The following is a 21,412-nucleotide window of genomic DNA, read 5'->3' as shown; positions in this document are numbered from 1 at the left end:
CATTATTTCACAAAAGAAATCAACCATCTCAGAGTTCGCTTCACAGGTTTTTATTCAAATGCAGGGGCAAGGTTGTAAATAAAAAGTGGTCTGAATAAATGACAATGGAAGGACTAAAGGCAAAAGGGTATTTTTGGAACAGTGTGTCTGTACACTACTGTGTTAAACAACAGTGACATACTTAAAGTACTTTTATTTAGGCAATTAATTTCAATGTATGACCCATTAGCTTTGTTTGTATTTACTTTGCTCTTTCTATATTGATATTGCACTTTTCAGGTGACAGACTGACCTATTCAGAAAGCAGGTCACAAAGTCAGCTTACACATCATACAATTATTTGGCAGAAAATGCTTTGGAGAAAGGAAACAAGATTCAAATAAGGCAACCAAAAGCGATGTAAAAACTATCTTTGAAGCTGTATCAAGGTTAAATAAAGGTTAAGGGACAGTGTTAAACACAAAACAGTGTATGTATATATGATTCGTGGCAATGATGTGAGTTCCTTGACCTAGTTTACCAAAAGTCTTGAGCAAATTCTTGATCCATGTTTTGTGGAAAAGCTTAAACTTAAAGCTGTGAGATCTTTTGGAAACTCTGGCCTTGTTAGTTTAAATGACAGTGAGTCAGGTAAGATCTGGATCAGGTTTGAGGTTACGAGTCAGGCCAGGTTAAATCTCTGTCTATGCTACATGATGAAGGTATCATGGAAGAACATTGTGCTGACAGGAAACGGGAAAGTGCCTCAGGTTTGCTTCACAAACAAATAATAAACTTTCTTTCGCACTGAGATTTTTTTCAAGCTGTAGAGAGAGAAATATATTCAATATCTGTTCTTTTTGTTGTCTGCTTATGATGAATCTGCAAGTTGCTCTTTACACAAGAAAAAGAGAAAAAACAGATCTTTGCTTCAAAGTTTCAGATTGCATGCCAAGGCCGTCCCACACTCTCCAGAATCTTTTTGCAAATTGATGTGCTGTTCAACATCCCACTGGTCCGCCATCAAAACTTTGTAGGTCCAGTACCACATGTTGCTAAGTGCTTCCAAACCTTCTCATCTACTGCTGATATAATCTTTTGTCAGTGACAGAAAAACAAACCAGACGGTTCTGTACACATAGCATTTCAGAATTTGTACAATGTATCATAAAAGTGCTGAACCCTTATTTTAAAAGTACTCTGGAGTCGAGGTTCTGGACCCACCAACACCCAAAATGTTTCATCCTGTTGGCTGAATTCCGGACATGAGTTCATGTGCACATTAAGCATGTTTTCACTTGCAGCATTGAGTAACAGACCTCCAACTGTGCGCCTCAGCCCACTGAGTGCAGAGAAAGAAATTAGGCTAGAGGAGAGGAGAGAAAGTGAATAAGATATCTGGAGGAACAGCATCAATCACAACCGCCTGCTCAGCAGCCCACAGTGACTCCCTGCGGCGCCGAGTATCTAACCTCCCACTGAACATCCATCATTCAAACAGGCGTGACCAGTTTAACATTGCCGTGACTATCCCACATATGAGTGTTGGTAATCACCCACCATGTGAGCCCACACTCGACAAAGAGTCCTGACACCAACCATGACCCCCACCTCGCTAAAGAAACTCAGCTATCGACCCTTCATCTTCTCCTCTCCTACTCCAGGAGACCGACCTCATCTTCAGAGAAGCTGTGGAATCAAATGATAAAAATTATTATGACTCCTCACGTCTCCCACCAGCCTGGCCATATGCCTCGGCTAAACAGATGGGTGGATACAGATTCTCTCACCTAGAGACGGGGGTGAGAGTTGGGGATGGTGAAGGCCAAAGGAGGACAAAAGTAGGGGAGGGGAAAGGACCAAGGGATTCATAGATTTCGAACAGTGTCAGGTTAGACAACAGGGCTTCTGGGGTATGACACAATACATATTGTTGTAACAGGTACAGATTCTCATGTCCAATTCATTGATTTGAAGATCACACACCTGGCTTTCCTCACAAAGTTTTTCAGTGTCAAACACTACAGTCAGTGCAGAGTGTTGGTTTTAAATGTGTTACGTGCCGTTCCTGTTACCGAGTCCACAAAGGGCCAGCGCAAACACGTAGTACAGGTGAAAAAAAATAAAAACAAACAAGCATGGCATTATTAAAATCTTATTACATGAATAAAACCACAGTAACAAGACAAAATGTCCTTAATGATGGTGATGTAGTGTACAAGTCAGACCTTTATAGCCTTTGGTGAGTTCAGTGATATTCAGTATGGTTCAGGCTCTGTTCAAGTCACTCGGTACATATGTGACTGAGCTGTTTGTACTTGTGAGTGAATGATGTGTATTATGCATGTCTGTGTACAGTGCAGGCAACTGTGCAGTTATTTTTGTGTCTTAGCCATAAACCCTAGCTTTCCCAGTCATGTCCTGCCATCCCTTCATCGTCTGAGTCAGAGTCTGGCGAGGCCTCTTTGATTCGGCGCAGTGCCTCATGGATGCTTCTGGTGAGGGGGTCAGTGGAGGCTGGGAGCTCTCCTTGATCCTTTCTCTCTTTTCTGGGTACGCGTCTCAGTTTGACCCCCTTGCGGATCTGAGCCAGGATGCTGTTGGGATCATCGTCTCCCTGAGAAGGGATCAGGGACCGCTGGTCGACTTTCTTCAGGTGGAAGCAGCCTCTCTTCAGGGAAGCCAGCACTTCATCCATGGGTGAGCTCACTACACACAGGGAGAGAAGAGGAGGACTGTGATTGGCTTATGTACAACGCTACTCAAATAAAGTCCACTATAGCGATAAAAAGTTCTGATACCTCTCCTGTTGTCAGAGTCAAATTCTGGAGTCTTCCTCAGCTTTTTTCGGGCACTGACCAGTTGACTGCTGTCAAAGAAGCGAGGGATAAACGGGCCGAGCGGGGAAAGAGAGAGCTCTTTGGTTGCACCCTTTCCTTCCACCATCTGTCCGGGCCGACCTGGACACTCAGACGGTGATAACTCCCCCCTTGCTGGCAAAGGTGGGGGAGGTGGAGGGGGAGGGGGAGGGGATATTGGTGATGCCAGTAGTGAGGACAGTGAGCATGGAGAGCAGGAGGAGTCTGCAGAACTGGGCACAGGTAGCGGAGGGAGGGATGCTGTGAAAGCTGTGACGGGCTGAGTGGTGAGCGTGGAGCTGGGGCTGGGGTCAGTCTGAACACTGGTACTGAGACACAGAGGCTGGCCCTGCATCTCAACACGGTCCACATGCTCATCCCTCTCACTCAAGCTACCCATTTCCATGCTCCTTCCACGCTCTCTTCTTCTGTTGTGAGACATGCGTAGACGAGTGGATTTAAGAATCACCTGACCTGGGTATCTCTAGATGAAGACAGAGGGAGAGACATAAGTCAGTTAGTAACAATAAATAAAAACCTTTGAGGTACTTATGTTAATAGCAAGATACAAACCTGCTTGAAAGTGCGTAGCCTGTCCAGAGTTTTCTGTCTCTCTTGACTAACCCTGCTGTTCTTCCTCTCCTCATCCTCATCTTCTTCATTTTTCAGCTACAATATTTTGAAGTATGGAGAATCAGAGAATTAATGACCACAACTACTTCATTGAATACATTGGAGGTATCACACATCATTAAGAAAAGGATCTACCTTTAAAACCTGGTGGGAGTCCTTGTGTATGGTTTGACCTGTCTGCTGTTTCTGAGTGTGACTCGATACACAGATCTCCTGCAGAGAGGTGGGGAAGGAAACATCAACACACTATTTCACACAGCTTTAACAATAATACAAAATAAGACAACTGTTGTGACAAAACACTGACGGTCAGAGTCTTATACTATACTTAACTGTATAGTTATTCAAAACCATTTCTCTCTTTAGTGTAGGGATTATTCACACTATTTACTCAGCAGTCCCTGGGAATCTTGCTGAGGTTGGGAAGCTCAAATGTTGCTGCATTCCAGGTTTGCAAGATTTTATATGAATAATATCTGACAAAGCGCTGTCATGCTACTGTTTTTCAGCTGCAGAGAAGTCAATTGAGATTGAAATTCTGGAGGGACATTGAGTAAAAACATAATTTGGCAGCCCATCAGCTACTGTTAGACAACAGTATAAGCTAGCAGTAGCTGACTTTCTGGATAACAATACTGTTTACTATTTAGGTCAGCTAAGCTCCAACACCTGATGTATAATTATATAACCTCGAGTACAGTCTAGACCAGGGGTTCCCAAAGTGTGGGTCGGGACCCCCTGGGGGGTCGTGAGTCACAAATAGGGGGTTGTGAGATGTCTTCCAGAAGGTTTTTTTTTAAGTTATCTAAAATTATTTATTATTATTACGTATTATTATTATTATCATTATTTTTTGTTTATTTAACTTATTTTGTTCTGTTTATCTTCATTTTTGTTTGTACTGTTAATTATTATTATTTGTTTATTATTATTATCATTATTTTTCTATTTCTTTGTATTTATTCATTTTTTCTTCTCCTTATTGGTTTGTATTACTTTGTTTACTTGTGGTGAACAAAGAAATACTGAAAAAAAATGCAATAAAAAAGTCAATTGTATCCATTTATAGTAAAAAAAATATCGACAAAAATAGCAGCTAAACTTGAAATAAAACCTTTAAAATAGAAAATGTAATGGGTTTTCTGCCTTTCTTTTTGCCAGATGACTCCTAAGTTTAGGGTTAGTGAATACTTAATTATCAAAAGCATCAGTAGCAGTAGGTTAATTCATAACAGCACAGGAAACACAGCCACATGCTCATATAGGTAGGCTCATTTTCTGCAGACCAGCTAAATGAAGCCACATTAAATCATTTAGAGGGACAAGGGGGTCGCGAGTCTTTGGTACCTGGTCGCGGCCTGCTCTTGTAAAGCGCTTGAGATAACATCTGTTGTGAATTGGAAATATATAAATAAGGACTGATTGAATGATTGACCTGATGTTAGCATTGAATCAAATATTTGCTTACATTACCTTTAGCTAGTTTATCATTGGATGGAAACTCAAATCCTTTTAATCTATCTTGTTACACTTTCAAATACCAATGTTAGGGGAAATGGTTGATTAACATTAGCCGCTGTGCAATAGTAGCAATAGCAATAGTAGCTGTTGTTTTAACTTGAAGTATGGCCCAATGGCTCAATGTTCATCCATATTTTTACAGTCCATTGCCTTGTTAAGATACCGGTCAACTAACAAGCATTTAAGGCAAAGTGATTTACAGGGTGGATTTCGTTTAAAGGATTCGCAAACCTAGAAAACAGAATAACAACATTGTGATATCATTAGTTTCCATCCTGTGCGTGACATCAGAAGAAAATGACTGCTGTATGAATATTGGGACAAGGACCTTTAACAGTGTTAGAGCATTTATGGTAACAGTGGCTAATATTATTCAAGTCATTCGTAGTTGTAGCTGTGTGTGCTTGTGTGATAATGTTGCTAAATGCAATATTGGTGCATCATAACAGTGCATAAAAAAAACATTCTTAGTACATAATAAAAATGATCCTGGATTTCCAAACAATATAGCAATGTATTTTTGAAGAGTTTCAAGGGTCATTTCTCAGACTAGATTAGAATAGATATACTTAATCATCTGTAAGCATTAATACAAATAAAGGGCCGTATAAAACAAATATTTTTTATAATAAATGCATATAACACTTAATGCCAAAGAGACCAAAAGAAAAAGTGTGTAAAAAGTCAGGAGCAGGTGGCGATGGTGGCCTAGAGGTTCAAGTGCCCCACATAAAGAGGCTATAGTCCTCATTGCAGAGGTCAACAGTTTGACTCCCGGCTGTGACCATGTCCTGCATGTCTTCCCCCCTCTCTGCTCCCCACATTTCCTGTCTCTCTTCAGCTGTACTATCATAAAGGCAGAAAAGCCCAAAAATATAACTTAAAAAAAATTTAAAGTCAGAAGAAAAGAAAGCTTAAATCTGTTACTTTTGCACTGATGGGCTTTGTAACATTTGTCTGAAGCTAAAATTCATTCGTATGGACTGTGTAACAGGTCCCCTAAGATTTCAAATGCTCATCTGATGACTTCACAAAATGGCCTGAAGGGATAACTTATCTTTTCTGAACATTAAGATTGTCCTTCAATATACCTGATGATGCTTTGAAGTACTGCATCATATACTGCACACATGATATTTTTGCACACGACAAACAGTCTCAGTCTGTGTTAGAAGTGGAGTCTATGAGCAAACCTGGCACACAGATAGTCAACATGAGCAGCACAATTTAATTTATGCTTGTTACAGAGCCCAACCAAACACAGTGCTGAATACACACTCCATATGACACTTACAGTATGTACAGTCCAGGATGCCTTCCAGTAATAAAAATAAGAGCATATGTGAGTAAGGTGTACACACCCTCTTGTTCCTCAGATAGGAGCGCTTAGCAGTGATACGCCCCCTCCTTGCCTCCAGCTGTCGAGCGCTGACCTGAAGTCTGCGCAGCTCTTCTCTCTCTGCAGTGTCATCTGCTGTTATATCGTCTGCACTCTCAAAGGTGTCATAGTACACCACTTCATCCTGACGCTCTGAAAGTAAATAAAGATCTTTCATGTGCATGACAGACACCGCACACTAACAGTATCATAAATAATACTTCAGACTGTCACGCTGAATGTTCATGGACTGTCAACAGTGTAGTGAAATGAATAAATGTTAGCAGGCTGTCTGAAAAGGATACTGCATCTCAAAGGGGTTTATCCTGTGAGCCAAATCACCCTAAAAGTGTAAAATAAACAAGGACAAAATACCTGTCATCTGTCTGCGAATACTGTCTAGTTGGGCGGTGAGGAGCAGCTCTTCACACTGTAGTATCTCAGCCTGGATGTCGTACAGCTGGAGCTGGAGTTCATAGTACTGTGTCTCCATGTAGTCCAAGATGGCAATGGCATCCTCACTGCTACACAAATCCTGCATCTGAGGGGACAGGACAAGTTGTATGACAGATGTGTATATATATATATATATATATATGTGTGTGTGTGTGTTACTGTCTGAGTAAAGGTGTTTCGCAGAGTGTGACCACCACACCTCCTCTCGAAGTGTGTGTTTCCTCTGCTCCAGACAGATCTCCCTGGCTCTCTGGAGCTGCAGAGTTTCCTTTGCGACTGAGTAACGGAGTCTTTCCATGCGCTCCACGGCTGCAGTCCATGAAGACTTGCCAAACTTACGTTGGTCCACTTTCATGCGCTCATACACTCCTACAGACACACACACACAGACAAGGGGAAATGTTGTGGTGAAGTAAACCCTCCGCACAGTTAAAAGTTCACCTACTGATGACTACAGTCTCACAGGGGAAAAGCTGTGCTACAACAATGTGGAGGGAGACATCTATTGGCAGGTTTGGATATTACAACACCTTCCACTCCAGTTTGTACTTGAAGCCTCTCATTTGTTAGATTTTTGATTTGATAAGTGTCAAATAATAAATGGACCAATCAGTAGTGGGTACAAACAAAGATAGGCAGAGGCACATTGTGGAGTCACTCTGCAGAGACACAATCTGCTGGCAGAGCTGTTTGATCAATAGCTTGTCCTTGTTTTCTCCTGTCCCTGTCAAAGCATGGCTGTCTGCACTCCCTCATTACTACCAAATCACATTAGCCCTGGCGTTCAGAACCACACACAGGTCAATAGCAGGCCAGTGCTGCCACTATGTGTGCACGATTATAAAAAGTCATTGCTCTGCTGCTTCATTGACTTGACATTGACAGTGATGATGTTGGCATGCTGTACCTTTCTGGGCTCTGGCGGTGATCTCAAAGTATTTCACAGTAAACTCCTGGATGTTGAGAACTGCCCCCTGAGCTTTCTTCTGCCAGTCAAAGTCCTCCTTTTTGAGAGCATCGATTCGCTTTGGGCCCATGTAGTCATTCTTCATGGAAATCTGTTGATAAAGAACATGTTTTGAACAGTTATTACGACATATTTTGGCAATATACTCAGAAATGCAGCAGTTTTTAAGTGAGGAGTAGGGATGCACCGATCTGATCCTGGTATCAGATATCGGCCAGTTAGACTCAAAAAGCTAAATATATAGATATATAGTGCCGATCCATATGGCAGATCTATTCATCTCAGTTCTATGCTTTTCTGTGTTTACAACAGCCATGTGCGTCTCCTACATCATCAGCACCTGCAGTCTGTGCATTTTTGCCTGGTGAAGCATGATGAAGGATAATTATAGAGACTCTGCAGTTTAGGTGCATTTCATACTTCTTTTGCTAACAACTTTGCAGGAAACTTGCAACATGTGCAGCAGTAATGTTTTGACAGATGGCAGCCGCACTGAAAAATATAATGGAAGCCCAAAAGGAGGAAGTTTACGTCAGCTGTAGCCTACTGCAAAGAAGCAAGAAACATTCTATTAATGGATTCAAAGTGTGAAAAACGGACAGGTTATTGGATTTAATTGTTCCGGATTCTTGAAATTAAGGGATTCCAGCCTCTGGTTTAGCACTTTGAATCCAGGTACAGTTCACCATCACGTAAATAATGTTTTTGACACTGCTCCGCTTGAACTCCAGCCTACCTGAACAAGTCAGCTCGTTTGCATTATTTTGTGTCATGATTCTTGTGACACAAATGATACCGGGGCGGGGTGCCAAAGTTATACTACCGACCGCCGGGATCGGATCGGCTAGTATAGGTTTTGGCAGATACCAAAGTCCAGGTATCGATATCGGTATGAGGACCTAAAAAGTAGGATCTGTGCATCCCTAGTTAGGAGACAGGGTTAACCATAAACCTGTTTGAGATAAAGGGCTTTCTCACTCCCTCAGTCAGATTGCTCTAAGCAGCTTTCTGGACAGATATTTAAAAAAAGGCTCTTTTTAATGGGCTTTTGATAATACTTTAGGGGAACATCAGTGGTAACATGAGACACATGAGTAAATAACCTGCTCGTGTTACTTCTTCTGAAAGTACATTTAAGTAAACTTCAGGTCAGAAACTAACTTTGATCTCATTTGCACTTTTATAGCCTGCAGTGTTTCAACTTTGCCTTGTGCTTTGTTCTCCTCTCTCTTCAATTAATTATGTATTTTTGTATATACATGCTTATGATCAAGTGTGTTGACTTTAAACTTCTTTGGTGAAATTTTGCATACAGCATCGTTCTTTGGTGCTGCAAAAACTGCCACATATGTAGCTCTAGCGAAAGTTCAGACAGGAAGACTATAAAAGCAATCACAGCAGTTGTTTAACTCTCCTCTCCCTCGTTCAATAGCTCACCCGCTTCCAGCTGCATGCTCCGGAGCTGTCATTGGTTAATCAGCGGCGGCTGTCATCAAATAGCTCAGTGGCATGCCCTTATTGTCAGCCTATCAACTTTCTGCTGTCTTTTAAATGTGTCTCTCTCTCCTGCTAGTTCCTTCTTGCATTGATGGTGCGCACCCCTCCACCTCCCCATCTCCACCTGGTCTCCGCAAGTCTTCAATTCCTAGAATTCATCAACCACCACCACCAGTGTCTGGACTCTAGAGGCATTTCTTCTGCTGCCAAATTCATGCATCCTACACTCACAAAATTATCCCCATAGAGTCCTTACGCCAAAGATTTCTGTCATTATTCACTCAGTTGTAATAAATAACCTTTAATCTTTAAATTGTGTCTCTCCTGATTGAACTGCCTTTTGTAGATTAAAGCCTCCAGGTTTTCAAGTGTACTGCACTTGAGCTTTCAGGGTCAAGAGTTTTCAGTTAACACTTCTGCATTCCAGCAATGCCTTCAAATTTCTTGGAGCTTTAAACATTCACACAGATTCTTAGAAATACAGGAATTTTTGATTCCTTAGACAGTGGTTAAAACCTACACATGTTGCAAAACACTGACTCTGACTCTGGATATTATGTGAAAGAGACGCCTTGAAAAATGTGCATTCAGCATATAGTTTCAGCAGAGAAAACGTGCCTGGGGAGGGAGCTACACTCCAACACACAAACAGACAGCACTTTGCCAATGCTGATTATCATGTAGATATAAACACACATACATCACCTCTGTAGTACAAGTATAGACATGTGATTTTATATGAAGCATTTATTACCAGTTTAAAAGATTGATAATCATCTTCATACACTGCAGGGAATCAATATTGTTAAGAATCCCAAGATGTGAAATGCCTTTGGATTTTTTATTAGTGAGATTAAAATTAAGAATCATGTAAAATTAATTAATTATATTAAATTAAAACTGTGAAACCTGTAATATTTCCACAGGGTATACTGTCTTTATCATTAACTAGTCTTTATTAAGTCAGAGACAGAAAGTTAAGATCTCTAATGGGAATAAGACTCCCCATGCCTCTGCCAACAGCACAAATAATATAGCAGTGATAACAAAGACCTAATAAACTGACAACCAGAAGAGTGAATCACAAGGTCTCTTTGAGGGATAGAGGGGATGTTTACAGAGCAAAAGTTACATGGTATGTTTTTATCCCTGACCCTAAGTAACCTCCCTGCAACTTCCTGCAGTCAGATTACTCCGTCAGTCCTTTGATTTCTACTCCATCTGCATAACTTTTAATAGTGGAATTGTATACCTGTCGGCCTTAAAGTTACTGTAAATCTAATTGAAGCAACCTTTTACACCTAAACGTTGACTTTAGAGGGGTTAAAGACTCTGTGTGGGGTTGTTTAGACCTTGAGTATAGAGATAAAAGGTTATAGTTACTGCTTTTTGGCCCACAGATTACAGATATCTTACTGTCACTTTATTTCTTAATGTACTCGTAACTTTCTTCATTTTATGGCTCTTGTTCTAATCCAAGCTGATGTTTTTAGAGTAAAACAAGGAAACCATAGGTCAGCCAATCATATCTTTTTGTTCTCTCTATGACTAAATAGTGAAGTTGCTTTCGAGAGATTCTCTCAGACAAGAACAGAGTAAAAGATTTATATGTCCTGTATGAATATTTAATTGGGTGTCAGTATAGACAGCAGAGCCTCAAGCTTGTGTCTATTCACTTTAGAACATTAGATCATTTCAATGACAGATATAATGACATGGTTCAAAATCTAAAAGGACTAGAAGAAGTGTCATGAACGAGACAAATGTCAGCTCATTAAATGCAGAGCTGCAGAAAGCCATGCTGTGCCTGAACCAGGAAGGCTGCAGGCTATAAATAGCCCGGATGTGTGAGTTCAGGGGCCTGTCACCCCTCCCCACACCAGTAGGAGGTTCTATGGTGTAATGGTTAGCACTCTGGACTCTGAATCCAGCGATCCGAGTTCAAATCTCGGTAGGACCTTCCAAAGTTTTGTCCTCCCGTTTGACAAAGCCTCAGAGGAATTCTTTGACCTGACTGTTTGTGAGCAGCTTGAAGTACTGCAGTGAAAATCAAGAGTGCAACAGCAGAGAGAGACGTTGGGAACAAGAGTCTGCTGGTGAAACAAATGATCAGTGCTGCAGCTGTTTGACGTGAAAGCAAACTTTGACCTATTAAAAATGAAGTGGGTCAGAGTTGTTGACGGTTCCCTGGTTTAAAAGAGAAGAGACAGAGCCGCATGTTCAGAAGTCAGGTTTTCTTGTACATGCTCTTTAAGGAGTGAATCTCTGAAACTGAACACTATCTCCACAGGACAAGATGGATGTCTGAAGAACTGCAAGGTCAGAAATAAGATATATAGAACAGAAAGCTTTTAGTGAATGAGCTTAGAAACACGCAGTGACAATAAGTGACAACATCTTGATTAATTATTCAGCTCAAAGGACGGAGGATAGAAAGGTTACATTTATAAACCAGATTTGTTTGTTTTTTTTGCTGAGTGAAATCATTTTTCATCTGCTTGATTCAAATTGTAAATACAATTGAGTTGATTAAAACAACTTTTTTAAGTGGTTATGCAGGAACTGAATCCAGGACAGTCTTTAGCTTTAATGAAACACGATAAATGTGAAAATAATGGACTTAACCCCCGGCTTACATTCCTGTTTTTGGATGTCTCACCTCCCAAGAGGGACCATTCATCTAGCCACACCCAAATTTGCTAAGTCCTCTGACTTTGCCCATCTCTGCTGCATTCATGCTGCTCCCAGTGTCAGCATCATCTGTGCCTGCAGTAAACCTATAGGGCCACACACAACATGACTTATTCATATCTCTGTGAGACTGCAGGAAACTGGAGATCCACGGGGCTCACTTCCCGCTCACAGTATGTCACTCAACCACCAGAAGCCATACCCCAAAAGTACAGATGGTACAGAAAGAGACAGAATTAACAGAGAGGTCTGTCCATCCAAGGTTTTTTAAGTCGTGTATATACAGCGGGTATGGAAAGTATTCATACCCCTTCACTTTTTCTACATTTTGTTGTGTTACAGCCTTATTCCAAAATGGACATGCACTGTCAACTGTGGGATCTTATATAGACAGGTGTGTGCCTTTCCAAATCATGTCAAATCAATTGAATTTACGACAGGTGGACTCCAATCAAGTTGTAGAGACATTTCAAGGATGGTCAGAGAAAACAGGATGCACCAGAGCTCAATTTTGAGTTTCAAAGCAAAGGGTGTGAATACTTATGCACATGCATTATTTGAGTGTTTTATTTTTAATTAATTTGCAAAAAATTCTACAAAACATTACAACATTACAACATACACGAGTATTGTGTTTAGATTGATGAGGGAAAAAATAATTGAATCCATTTTGGAATAAGGCTGAAACACAACAAAATGTAGAAAAAGTGAAGAGGTCTGAATACTTTCTGTACACTGTTTATATAGTGTGCGTCTTTATTCTCAGATGTTCTATAGAAATGTGATACTGGCGTATTACTGATGTGCTGTGTGTGACTCAGAGACCTAAATATAAATGTGCCATCAGCACTGCTATAACTGAACAAAACATCTCCACCTTTTATCCGTTTTTCACCCTCCATCTTGTTTATGCAATTAGATAACTCTCAGCATCCCCCCATTCATTTAAGAACCATGAAGAACAAACAAGACACTTCAATTTACAAAAAACATCACAGTCAAATACGCATTGACACACACACAAAGTGGATCCTACATTGTATTGAGAAACATGAACATTTATAAAAAAGCATGTTGTTTCAAGACTGTTCTGTTTCTGTCCATGCAGAGAAACACAGCTTTACCTCCCTGAATATAAATTCATCTCCACATTAATGCTATCTTAACGCAACACCTAAATTACCTGGAGTCGGACAAATCGACCTCATTGTAAATGAAAACATGATCAAAATGAAAGACGTAACATACACACACAAAATAATTCCATCTTTTGTTTCTTAATCCTAGATGTCTGTTGGAAAAATGTCGGAGAAGAATACATCAATTTTTCATTACAAAATCACCGAATCAGCTGGTGATCTGTGAGTGTGTGTATTTGTGTGTGTGTGTGTGTGTGTGTGTGTGTGGGTGTGAGTGTGTGTGTGTGTGTGTGTGTGTGTGTGTGTGTGAGAGTGTGTGTGTGAGTGTGTGTGTGTGTGTGTGTGTGTGTGTGTGTGTGTGTGTGGTGTGAGTGTGTATATGTGTGTGCTTTATATATACACGCACACACAAAAACAAAAATCTACCTCTAAAAGGTAAAGAGGTGTGGTTATTACTAGGTCAGTAGATTTTGGCAAAAAATCTGTACTAACCTACTTTTTATGAGAAATTCTCCTTAATGATGAATGTAACGTCTTTCTTTCTTCTTTGTGGAACACCTTTAAATACTTTTACTAAAATAATACCCATTAGCATATGTAAACTTTAACTGGTGTAAATTGTTACCTTGATCTGCTGCCTGCGCAGCATTGCCAGCTCCCTCATGTCTCTGAAGGGCTGCAGCAGGTACTGGTACAGCTGCGTGGAGGCCTCCAGCAGACCTCCATATGCATGATCTTCTTCCTCATAAAGCTCCAACAGGTCCACCATACTTTCCATGGTCTTGTGTTTCTCCAGAAGCTGCATCACATGCAAACACAAGAAGTTTATGTTGCATTGATAACATATAAACAATAGTTAAAATATTAGAAAAGATGAGCGTATAGTGCCCCTTATAAGAGCTTGCTAATGGGAGCTCAGAACAAACAAACAACAAAAGTCACACATAAACACACTTAACATATCTTTGGTGTAACTCAGCAGTGTATAGAACTTGCACCTTACTGTGAAACTAAGAGGATGCTTTATATAACTATAAATAACAGGAGCTTATCAGACTACAGCTGAGTGAGCAGAGTTCTTTGTGCTGCTGGGAATAAGATCAATACACACATTTTTGCCAGACTGAACAATCCTGTAGGCTACCAGCAAGCACTGAAATAGCCATTAACTCAGCCCTTGGATAGAGTGGGAGGATCAATAGGCGTGTGTGTGTGTGTGTGTTTGTGCGAGTGTGTCTAAGATCCTACAGCACAACAGAATGTGTCTATGTTTGAATGAGCGATTGAGCTTTTTCCATGATGAAGACAGGAATAAGATCAGCAGCTCTTCCTCTACCTTCAGGATGAATGCATCCCAAAGGAAACAGGAAATCCCACAGAGTCACAACATTTATTGAAACAATTGGTGCAAATAAGCTTAGGGTTGGTGTGCACAATATATTTTTCGGCTCAGGCTACAAAGCCAAGCCTCTTGTGACTTGTTTTCTCACTGTTTATTTTGGGAGTGGGTTTTTCAAAGTGTGAAAACAGGAGTGGGGGTGGGACTGACTGGGTGAAATGACAAAGATGATTTGTCTTTGCTACTGGCAGCCTTTTTTTTTACAGCTCAAAAGTAGAGCAGAGAGGAAACGCTGTGGCCAGAAAGTCCTATGAACACAACTCTATGAATGAATGCCATCTCTTGACTATGCCTTACATTTGCAGAAACAGGAATCACACAAGCAGATATAAAACTACTGTACTGTAACCATGATGCTGGAGATTTGAACAGTGCATGCTTATAAATTAAGTTATGTTTTACCTTTCTTTGTTTTTTTGTGATTGTGCTACCCATGAAACCAAGTATTTCCTCCTTGTATTTAAAGATATCTATTCCAGTGATGCATGATAACACTCAGCATTGATGCACCAGTTAATCTAATGGTGGGGAGGAATTCTGTGACATTAATGATGTCAAACTCTTGCATTAATGCTCGCTCCCACCTGCTTCCTCAGAGGGCTTCTTGTTCTGTCTGGCTCAATAACTCAAGGCTGCATAAACTTGATGCCATTGATTAGTAGGATATTGTAGGAGCCAACAAATATCAGCGTATAGTCTGTGTATATAAAGAGCAGATAATCAATTACTAGCTGCTGCTAGCGTGTAAGGAGAGCAGACCTGGACAATGCATAGTTGCTGTCTGGATTTGTCTCCACTTTGTCAAAGAACTTTATAGATAAATTAAATATTGGTGCTGTTGTTTGAATAAAACATACAGATTTTTTTAACAGTAATGTTCATCAATATTTTTAATTCACAGGATAGGTATTTAATCAATATTTCAGATTTTCTTTTTACTGGAAAACACTGTGGTAAGAAATAACAAATCCATCAGTTATTCTAAGTAGGGAAGCACCGATCTGATCCGGTTACCGGATATCGGCCAGATATTGACTCAAAAAGCTAGATCAGACATCAGTGAGAAAGGGCCGATATATAGTGCCGATCCATATGGCAGATCTATTCATCTCAGAATATTTAATTCCTCTTATCCACTGCTGAGGTTTACAGTTGAATTGTAATATCTGTTGGTTATGAAGATTAACACACCAAACTGCTGGTAAACATTTTTAATCACTTGAATAATGATACTGTCAGTTTGAAAATGTTCATTTGGTTTTGGTTTACAAAGTCAGAAAAACCTGAAGTCTCCAAAACATGATTCCTCACAATAGGAAAAAGAGATTGATAAATCAATACCGGGATCGAATTGGTTCAGTAACAGTATCAGCAGATGTTGTAAGCCTTATAAAAACAAAAGATCTGGCCTGAATACCTAATTTCTTTATTCTTACACATTGTACAGCGATGCATTTTCTTCATAACTTGTGCGTTTTGATTATATTAAGGCTAAGAGTTATGCACAGAATTAATTGATTAGGGGCATGGCTGATTTGACAGTAAAGCTGAAGAAGATATGATCTTTTCGAGAGGTGGGGTGGTTAACCAGGCAAACTGTCCTGAAAGACTGGTTTGATTTCGTACTTTTTAATGAAAAATGTCACCACTATTGTGGTGGCATTCAACTGAAGCAACAGACAGTGTTTTACATTCTGTGGCCTTAAGGGACAGAAAGAACCCACTGCAGCTTATAGCATGATAAGTTAATGAAGACATGATACTAGAAAATGTATGAAACATGCAAAACAAAGATGAGATATATCCTGCCTTGAGGAGAGTTTTCAAACAGCTCTTTTAAATGCAAGTCTTAGGAAGGCCAAGTGATAACTTCTTGGGCTCAGTAACAAAGCTAATGCACAAGTGCCAAAACCCTAGTTCCCAAAATGGGTTCTTGAGGCTTGTTTTCCCATGCAAGAAAATCCTCACTAGGCCCCTAATTAAAATGTGTTACTTTTCAGTTGAACTTAACATGTTTACAGCCTAATACCAAAAACTGTTTCAGAGTCTACAGCTAATTCCTCTCTTCATATGAACTGCAGGAGGTTAGATTTTAGTATCTTCATCAGAGAATGCAGTATATTTTGTTTGGATACTCAAAATACTTTTAAAAGACGAGCTTGCTACTCTTTACATCCAAAACTGCCAACACCAGTTTTAACCGCCTCACCTCTATGAAACAGCAGCATTCAGCCACTCCCATGAGTTTTCTACAGAATCATCAGGAACTGACACCCACTCAGCGGGAGGCAGATCTATAACCACAGAGCAGCACTGCAGTCTCAGGGGTGTCTCTGCTCGTTACATCAACTGGTTAACTCTGAAAGGAAAGACATTCTTGAATTGTGTCTCAGTGTGTGTGTACGTGTGTTTATTAGACTTTCTTTCTCAGATATATAAGCATCCATCCAGACTGGTAAATATTTCAGGGGATGGCTTACTTACAGTTACAAGCTAATTTTGCACTAGCAAAAATAACTTTGCAGATTACATCAACAGATTAATGCTCAAAGAAAATAAAAGCTTGTGTTCTTGTGTGTGTGTGTGTGCGTGCGTGCATGCGTGTGTGCGCGTGTGTGTGTGTGTGTGCGTGGGGGTGTTTGCACTTGACTCTCTCAGCTGTGTAAGCAGTAGACAGTAGCCATGCTGTGAGAAAAATATTCACAGAGCTCTTATGGTTGCAACCTAATTTCACAAATCCCTTCCTCTCTTACGGGTTAGCCTGCAAGATTTGTCCCTTCACTGTGCTCCCAGAGTACTTCTTTTATAATGTAAACAACTGAATAGTGGAAACATTTTCCCTGTCAAAGGCCTCATCAGTAACAGTTGAAGAACGTCTGTATATTTATCTCAGGCATTCTGCTCTGAGGTTGTGGAATACCTTGTTTCATATTGTAACCTCTGCTGCTCTTTTGCCAATTAAAACACATAAGGTATGATGGTAATTTTAAATTTTCTCATTACCTTTTAAATGTCTACATCATATACGGTAAACTTGTACTAAGAGGCTGCAAACATGAAGGCCTAATAACCTGTCATGCAGATACATGACAGCCACTCATTTCTTTCTGACTATGATGCTGGTCTACTGGATCTACCCATAGACTGTATAATAAATGGACGTAATATCCGTGACGTCACCCATCTGTTTCTGAAGCTCTGTTTTGAGGCCAATCGGTGGCGGCAGCCATATTCCTGCTGTCGCCACCGATTGTGATGTAAAGAGGTGGGCTTTGAGCCTCCTAGCCAACAGCTACAGTGTTCCCGCCTGTCAATCAAGTCAGCTGTGCCTCTCATTGGAAGACTCGTAATCTCAATATCTTTGAAATTGCCGCATCAGAAAAAATTCACCCCCCTCACAGTGTGAGCCGATCGAGAAATGAGCTATCCAGACAACACTCGTCTTTTGTATCAGGCTGTAAACATGTTTATTTCTGCTGTAAAGATTGGCTTCTTTGAACTGGTGTGTATGTGGTTTCTGTTACTTACGAAGCCAGCCTCAAGCGGATCCTCGATGAACTGCAGTTTTTAGCACCTCCGCATTGGACTCATATTTTTAGACCGGATGTTGCCGCTTGGATCTACCACACTCGATTTACTTCATAATAACATACCTCACATTTTTGTAGGGTTTAAATGTCTTCATCAAAATTTCCGAAATTAAAGAAAAGTGTTAGTGCAAAGAGATTCTTGAGATATACATCATTCTCACTGTTGTGCATATGTTCATCTATTGTCTGTAGAACTTTTCTGTGTAGGAGGAGCAGTTTATAGTCTGTTATTTATGCCTTATAAAGTGCATCATTCACTATCACTAAAAATGTATTTCGACCAAGAGTTCCAGGGTCCCTTTCCCTGAACTAAAAGGTTCCTGTGCCCCCATTGTCTGCGTTCCGACCGCGGGCTGAAGTCCCAGGTAGATTGTGCAAATCAGGCCAGTGACGTATGGAAAAAAAAAATTTATTAAATTATATTTTGAAATCTTAATTAAAAACTAAACTAGTATGCATTCCCAGGAACACCCTCTGTGTTTCAACAACTGTGTTAACTCCACAAACACTGTTAAGTTCAACCAAAAGTCCCAGGACTTTTTAAGTACTACCCCCCAAGCAAGGGCTTTTCAGGGGGGACATTATCTACCCCTGAACTAAATTGAGACCCTGGTTCCTCCGGTCGAAACGCACGTAGCTCAGGGGTAAAGTTCCTGCGGTGGAAATACGCCTTAAACAATGTTAGTGTGTGTTTCTTCAGTCTGCTAGCGTGGTCAGTGCAGCAGAAAGACTGTGGTCATGATATTGAGTGCATAAAGAGACACAATGCAGACTGTACTTATGAGAGATTGATCACATGTTGAGGTTTATGGAGGAGTAACACACACTCTCACCTCTTGCAGATGTTTTGTTGCACGGCTAAGCGCCTCTTCATGCCCGGACTGCCTCAACTCGCTCAGGCTCTCATAGTACTCGTCTGGGTCGTCGTTTTCTGTGAACAGAACCTGCGACAAGATCTTCCATCCACACGTATCAAGTGCGTGACCGAGGTACACCTGTAAACTGTGGCAGAGCTCGTCCATCTCTGTCTCAGGTACTTCCGCTGGACCGAACAGCACTGTCCACATTCCGGCTGGTTCCTCAGGAAACACCGGGAGGCAGGGCTCCAGGTCCGAGTTCACCGAGCATAGCTGCTGGTGGATGGCCCGGAGGTCCTGAAAGGAGAACAGTCCGGCCCAGCTGCAGTCCTCCCTGCTCAGACTGTCCAGTTCCTCCAGGTCCAAGCTGTCCAGTGATGAGGACAGAGGGTCCACTTCAGCATCAGGACTAACAGGGTATGCCGCAGATTTAATCACAGTTGGAATTTTGACAGGACTTGGTTTTGTTGCAATCATTGGCTTGTTTTTAGGACTGTAGCCTTTCGCCACAGCCTCCTTGGCTCCCTTGCTCGGGCTCCTTGATACTTTATCCCTGACAGGACTTTCGGGCCATTTTGTTTTGTCCCCATCCTGGCTGGTCGCCTCTAGTAAAGGGTCCCTGCCAAAGCTTCTCCTCTGTACCGTCCTGTTGTGACAGGTAATGGCGAATTTACCCTCCACCTCATTCCAGGCGACGATAAAAACAAATTTGTGCTTTTCCTTCTCTTCAAACGCACTCGGGCGAACAGCTACCCACCCCGACTCCAAATGATCCTCCATCGTGAAGGACATTTCTGCAAAGTGATGGGACACTAATAAAAACGCTTCAATAAAACCCGTGTATTTACCGTGCAATGGTCGTTTCAAGTGTAATAAATCGTGTTAAGATACAATGTTCTCAATATTGTGCATGAAGGGCTATCCTCCTCCTTCACTCCAGCGGATGAATGCTGTGCACCGTGGAGTCATTTCCCATCTCTGGCCCACCTGCCTTGAACTCTTTATCCCAGCTTTGACATCAGCTCTCTGACCACGCAAGACTCTTCTCTAAACACACCAGACGGGACTGTGTGTTTACCAGGTCCTCCAGCGGTCGATGCGTCTCTCGGTGTTCCGTTATTCTCGATGTCTCGGCTCCTCCAGACCTCCTTTCTCATCATTAAGTACCAGAGGGATCCAGAAACCACATCTCTCATCGTTTCAACACATCAGACGGAGGCCATGGGTGACTGTGATAAAGTCGTGTGTCCAGTTGCATTGTCTTAAGATGGGTTGGCATCGTCTTCAAACTCATAACAGTGCCATGTTTTCTTCATCGTTTGCTCAACAAAACCTCATACGCAAAAAAATAACAGAGCTATCTTCACGTCTTGTAAAAAAAAGTCGGAATTTCCAGAGTATGAGCTTTACGCATCAGTAGGTTAGACCTTTTCCTGCTTTTTAAATAGCCTTCATTGTTTAGTTATTACTGCCATAGCGTTGTTAGATATAACTAGCCTGTCATGAAGGTTTAAATGAAAAGCGAATCACTTAAGTCTTGCGAATACTGCGGAGGGCAAGTCTCTTTTGCTGTCGCAATCCAGAAAGATCCGAGCGGAATGTAAAGGCAACGTCAGAATCTCATTTTGAGTAGGGCACGTAGGGACGTGATGACGTTTTGGAGCAGTGTGGGATGGTTTGCAGAGTAGCTGCAGTAGTGAGCACACTATGCAAATGCCTATATAGATGCCTTAAAAATATAAATAAATAAAATAAATAAATAGGTAAATAAATAAATAACAGATTCAAACGGGAGGCCTTTATCTACACTAGCCTCCCTGCGTGGCAACAAAACTTCTTTGTGATTGACTGGTTCACTCATTTTTAAGACAAGGGATGGAGTAGCCTAATGGTACTGTGAAATGATTTAGGTGCTAAGTTCACCTAGATAAGGTTCTTTAATCTTTGGTGGCCCACTTTCTTACATAGGCCCTGAAATCATGATATTGAAACGATTTGCAAAGGCATAATAACAATGACAAAACATACCCTGCAAATGAAATTCAAAAAGGCATCATGCTGCAAAATGTCATTGAATTAGTTACATATACACAGAAAAATACCCAAAGCAATCTGGTGGTTTTGCCAAGTGAAGGAGCTGTTGAGTGTTATGGTTTACACATGTGGCTGAATTGAGTAAGAGAGAAATGGAAAATGGTATCAGCCTTTAATGACTATAGCCCTGAGAACAGACACTTTTGCACCAACATCTGTGTAGCAGTGTGTTTGCATTCTTCATGGAAACCTGTGTCTCTCTCATACTCATACATACAGATAATATCGTTTCAAATAACATTATCAAAATAGATTTTTTGACAGGTTATACAGTAGACTTTATTTTGTCACCTCCCTATAGCATTTCACTTCAATCACTCAATCAATCAATCTTTAATTATGTACCGCCAATT

The 21,412-nt window shown here is 40.9% G+C and overlaps 1 protein-coding gene and 1 non-coding gene across 2 annotated transcripts; one reads left to right on the top strand and one right to left on the bottom strand.

Annotated features, from left to right (window-relative positions):
- Nucleotides 1-34: 34 nt before the first annotated feature.
- On the bottom strand, nt 35-20,565 carry LOC117818941 (junction-mediating and -regulatory protein-like). The gene is made up of 10 exons (XM_034692089.1): nt 18,942-20,565; nt 13,745-13,918; nt 7,733-7,883; nt 7,025-7,194; nt 6,745-6,910; nt 6,353-6,522; nt 3,606-3,683; nt 3,411-3,506; nt 2,781-3,321; nt 35-2,688 (listed from the first exon to the last, which is right to left on the bottom strand). The coding sequence occupies exons 1-10, from the start codon at nt 19,755-19,757 to the stop codon at nt 2,381-2,383; spliced, it is 2,670 nt and encodes an 889-aa protein (XP_034547980.1). The 5' UTR covers nt 19,758-20,565; the 3' UTR covers nt 35-2,380.
- Nucleotides 11,178-11,249, top strand: trnaq-cug. The gene has a single exon. It is a non-coding gene; the product is annotated as a tRNA-Gln (tRNA).
- Nucleotides 20,566-21,412: the final 847 nt, after the last annotated feature.

Source organism: Notolabrus celidotus, chromosome 9 (assembly GCF_009762535.1).
Source record: "Notolabrus celidotus isolate fNotCel1 chromosome 9, fNotCel1.pri, whole genome shotgun sequence".
Lineage (NCBI taxonomy): Eukaryota > Metazoa > Chordata > Actinopteri > Labriformes > Labridae > Notolabrus > Notolabrus celidotus.
Note: the sequence above shows the minus strand (reverse complement) of the source record. Positions and strands in the feature narration are given on the sequence as shown.

Coding starts and splice junctions, on each gene's coding strand:
- LOC117818941 (XM_034692089.1), bottom strand. CDS start 19,757: ATGTCCTTCACGATGGAGGATCATTTGGAGTCGGGGTGGGTAGCTGTT. Junction 6,911..7,024: donor AACACACACTTCGAGAGGAG/GTGTGGTGGTCA, acceptor CTGTCCCCTCAG/ATGCAGGATTTGTGTAGCAG. Junction 3,684..6,352: donor CCTATCTGAGGAACAAGAGG/GTGTGTACACCT, acceptor ACCTCTCTGCAG/GAGATCTGTGTATCGAGTCA.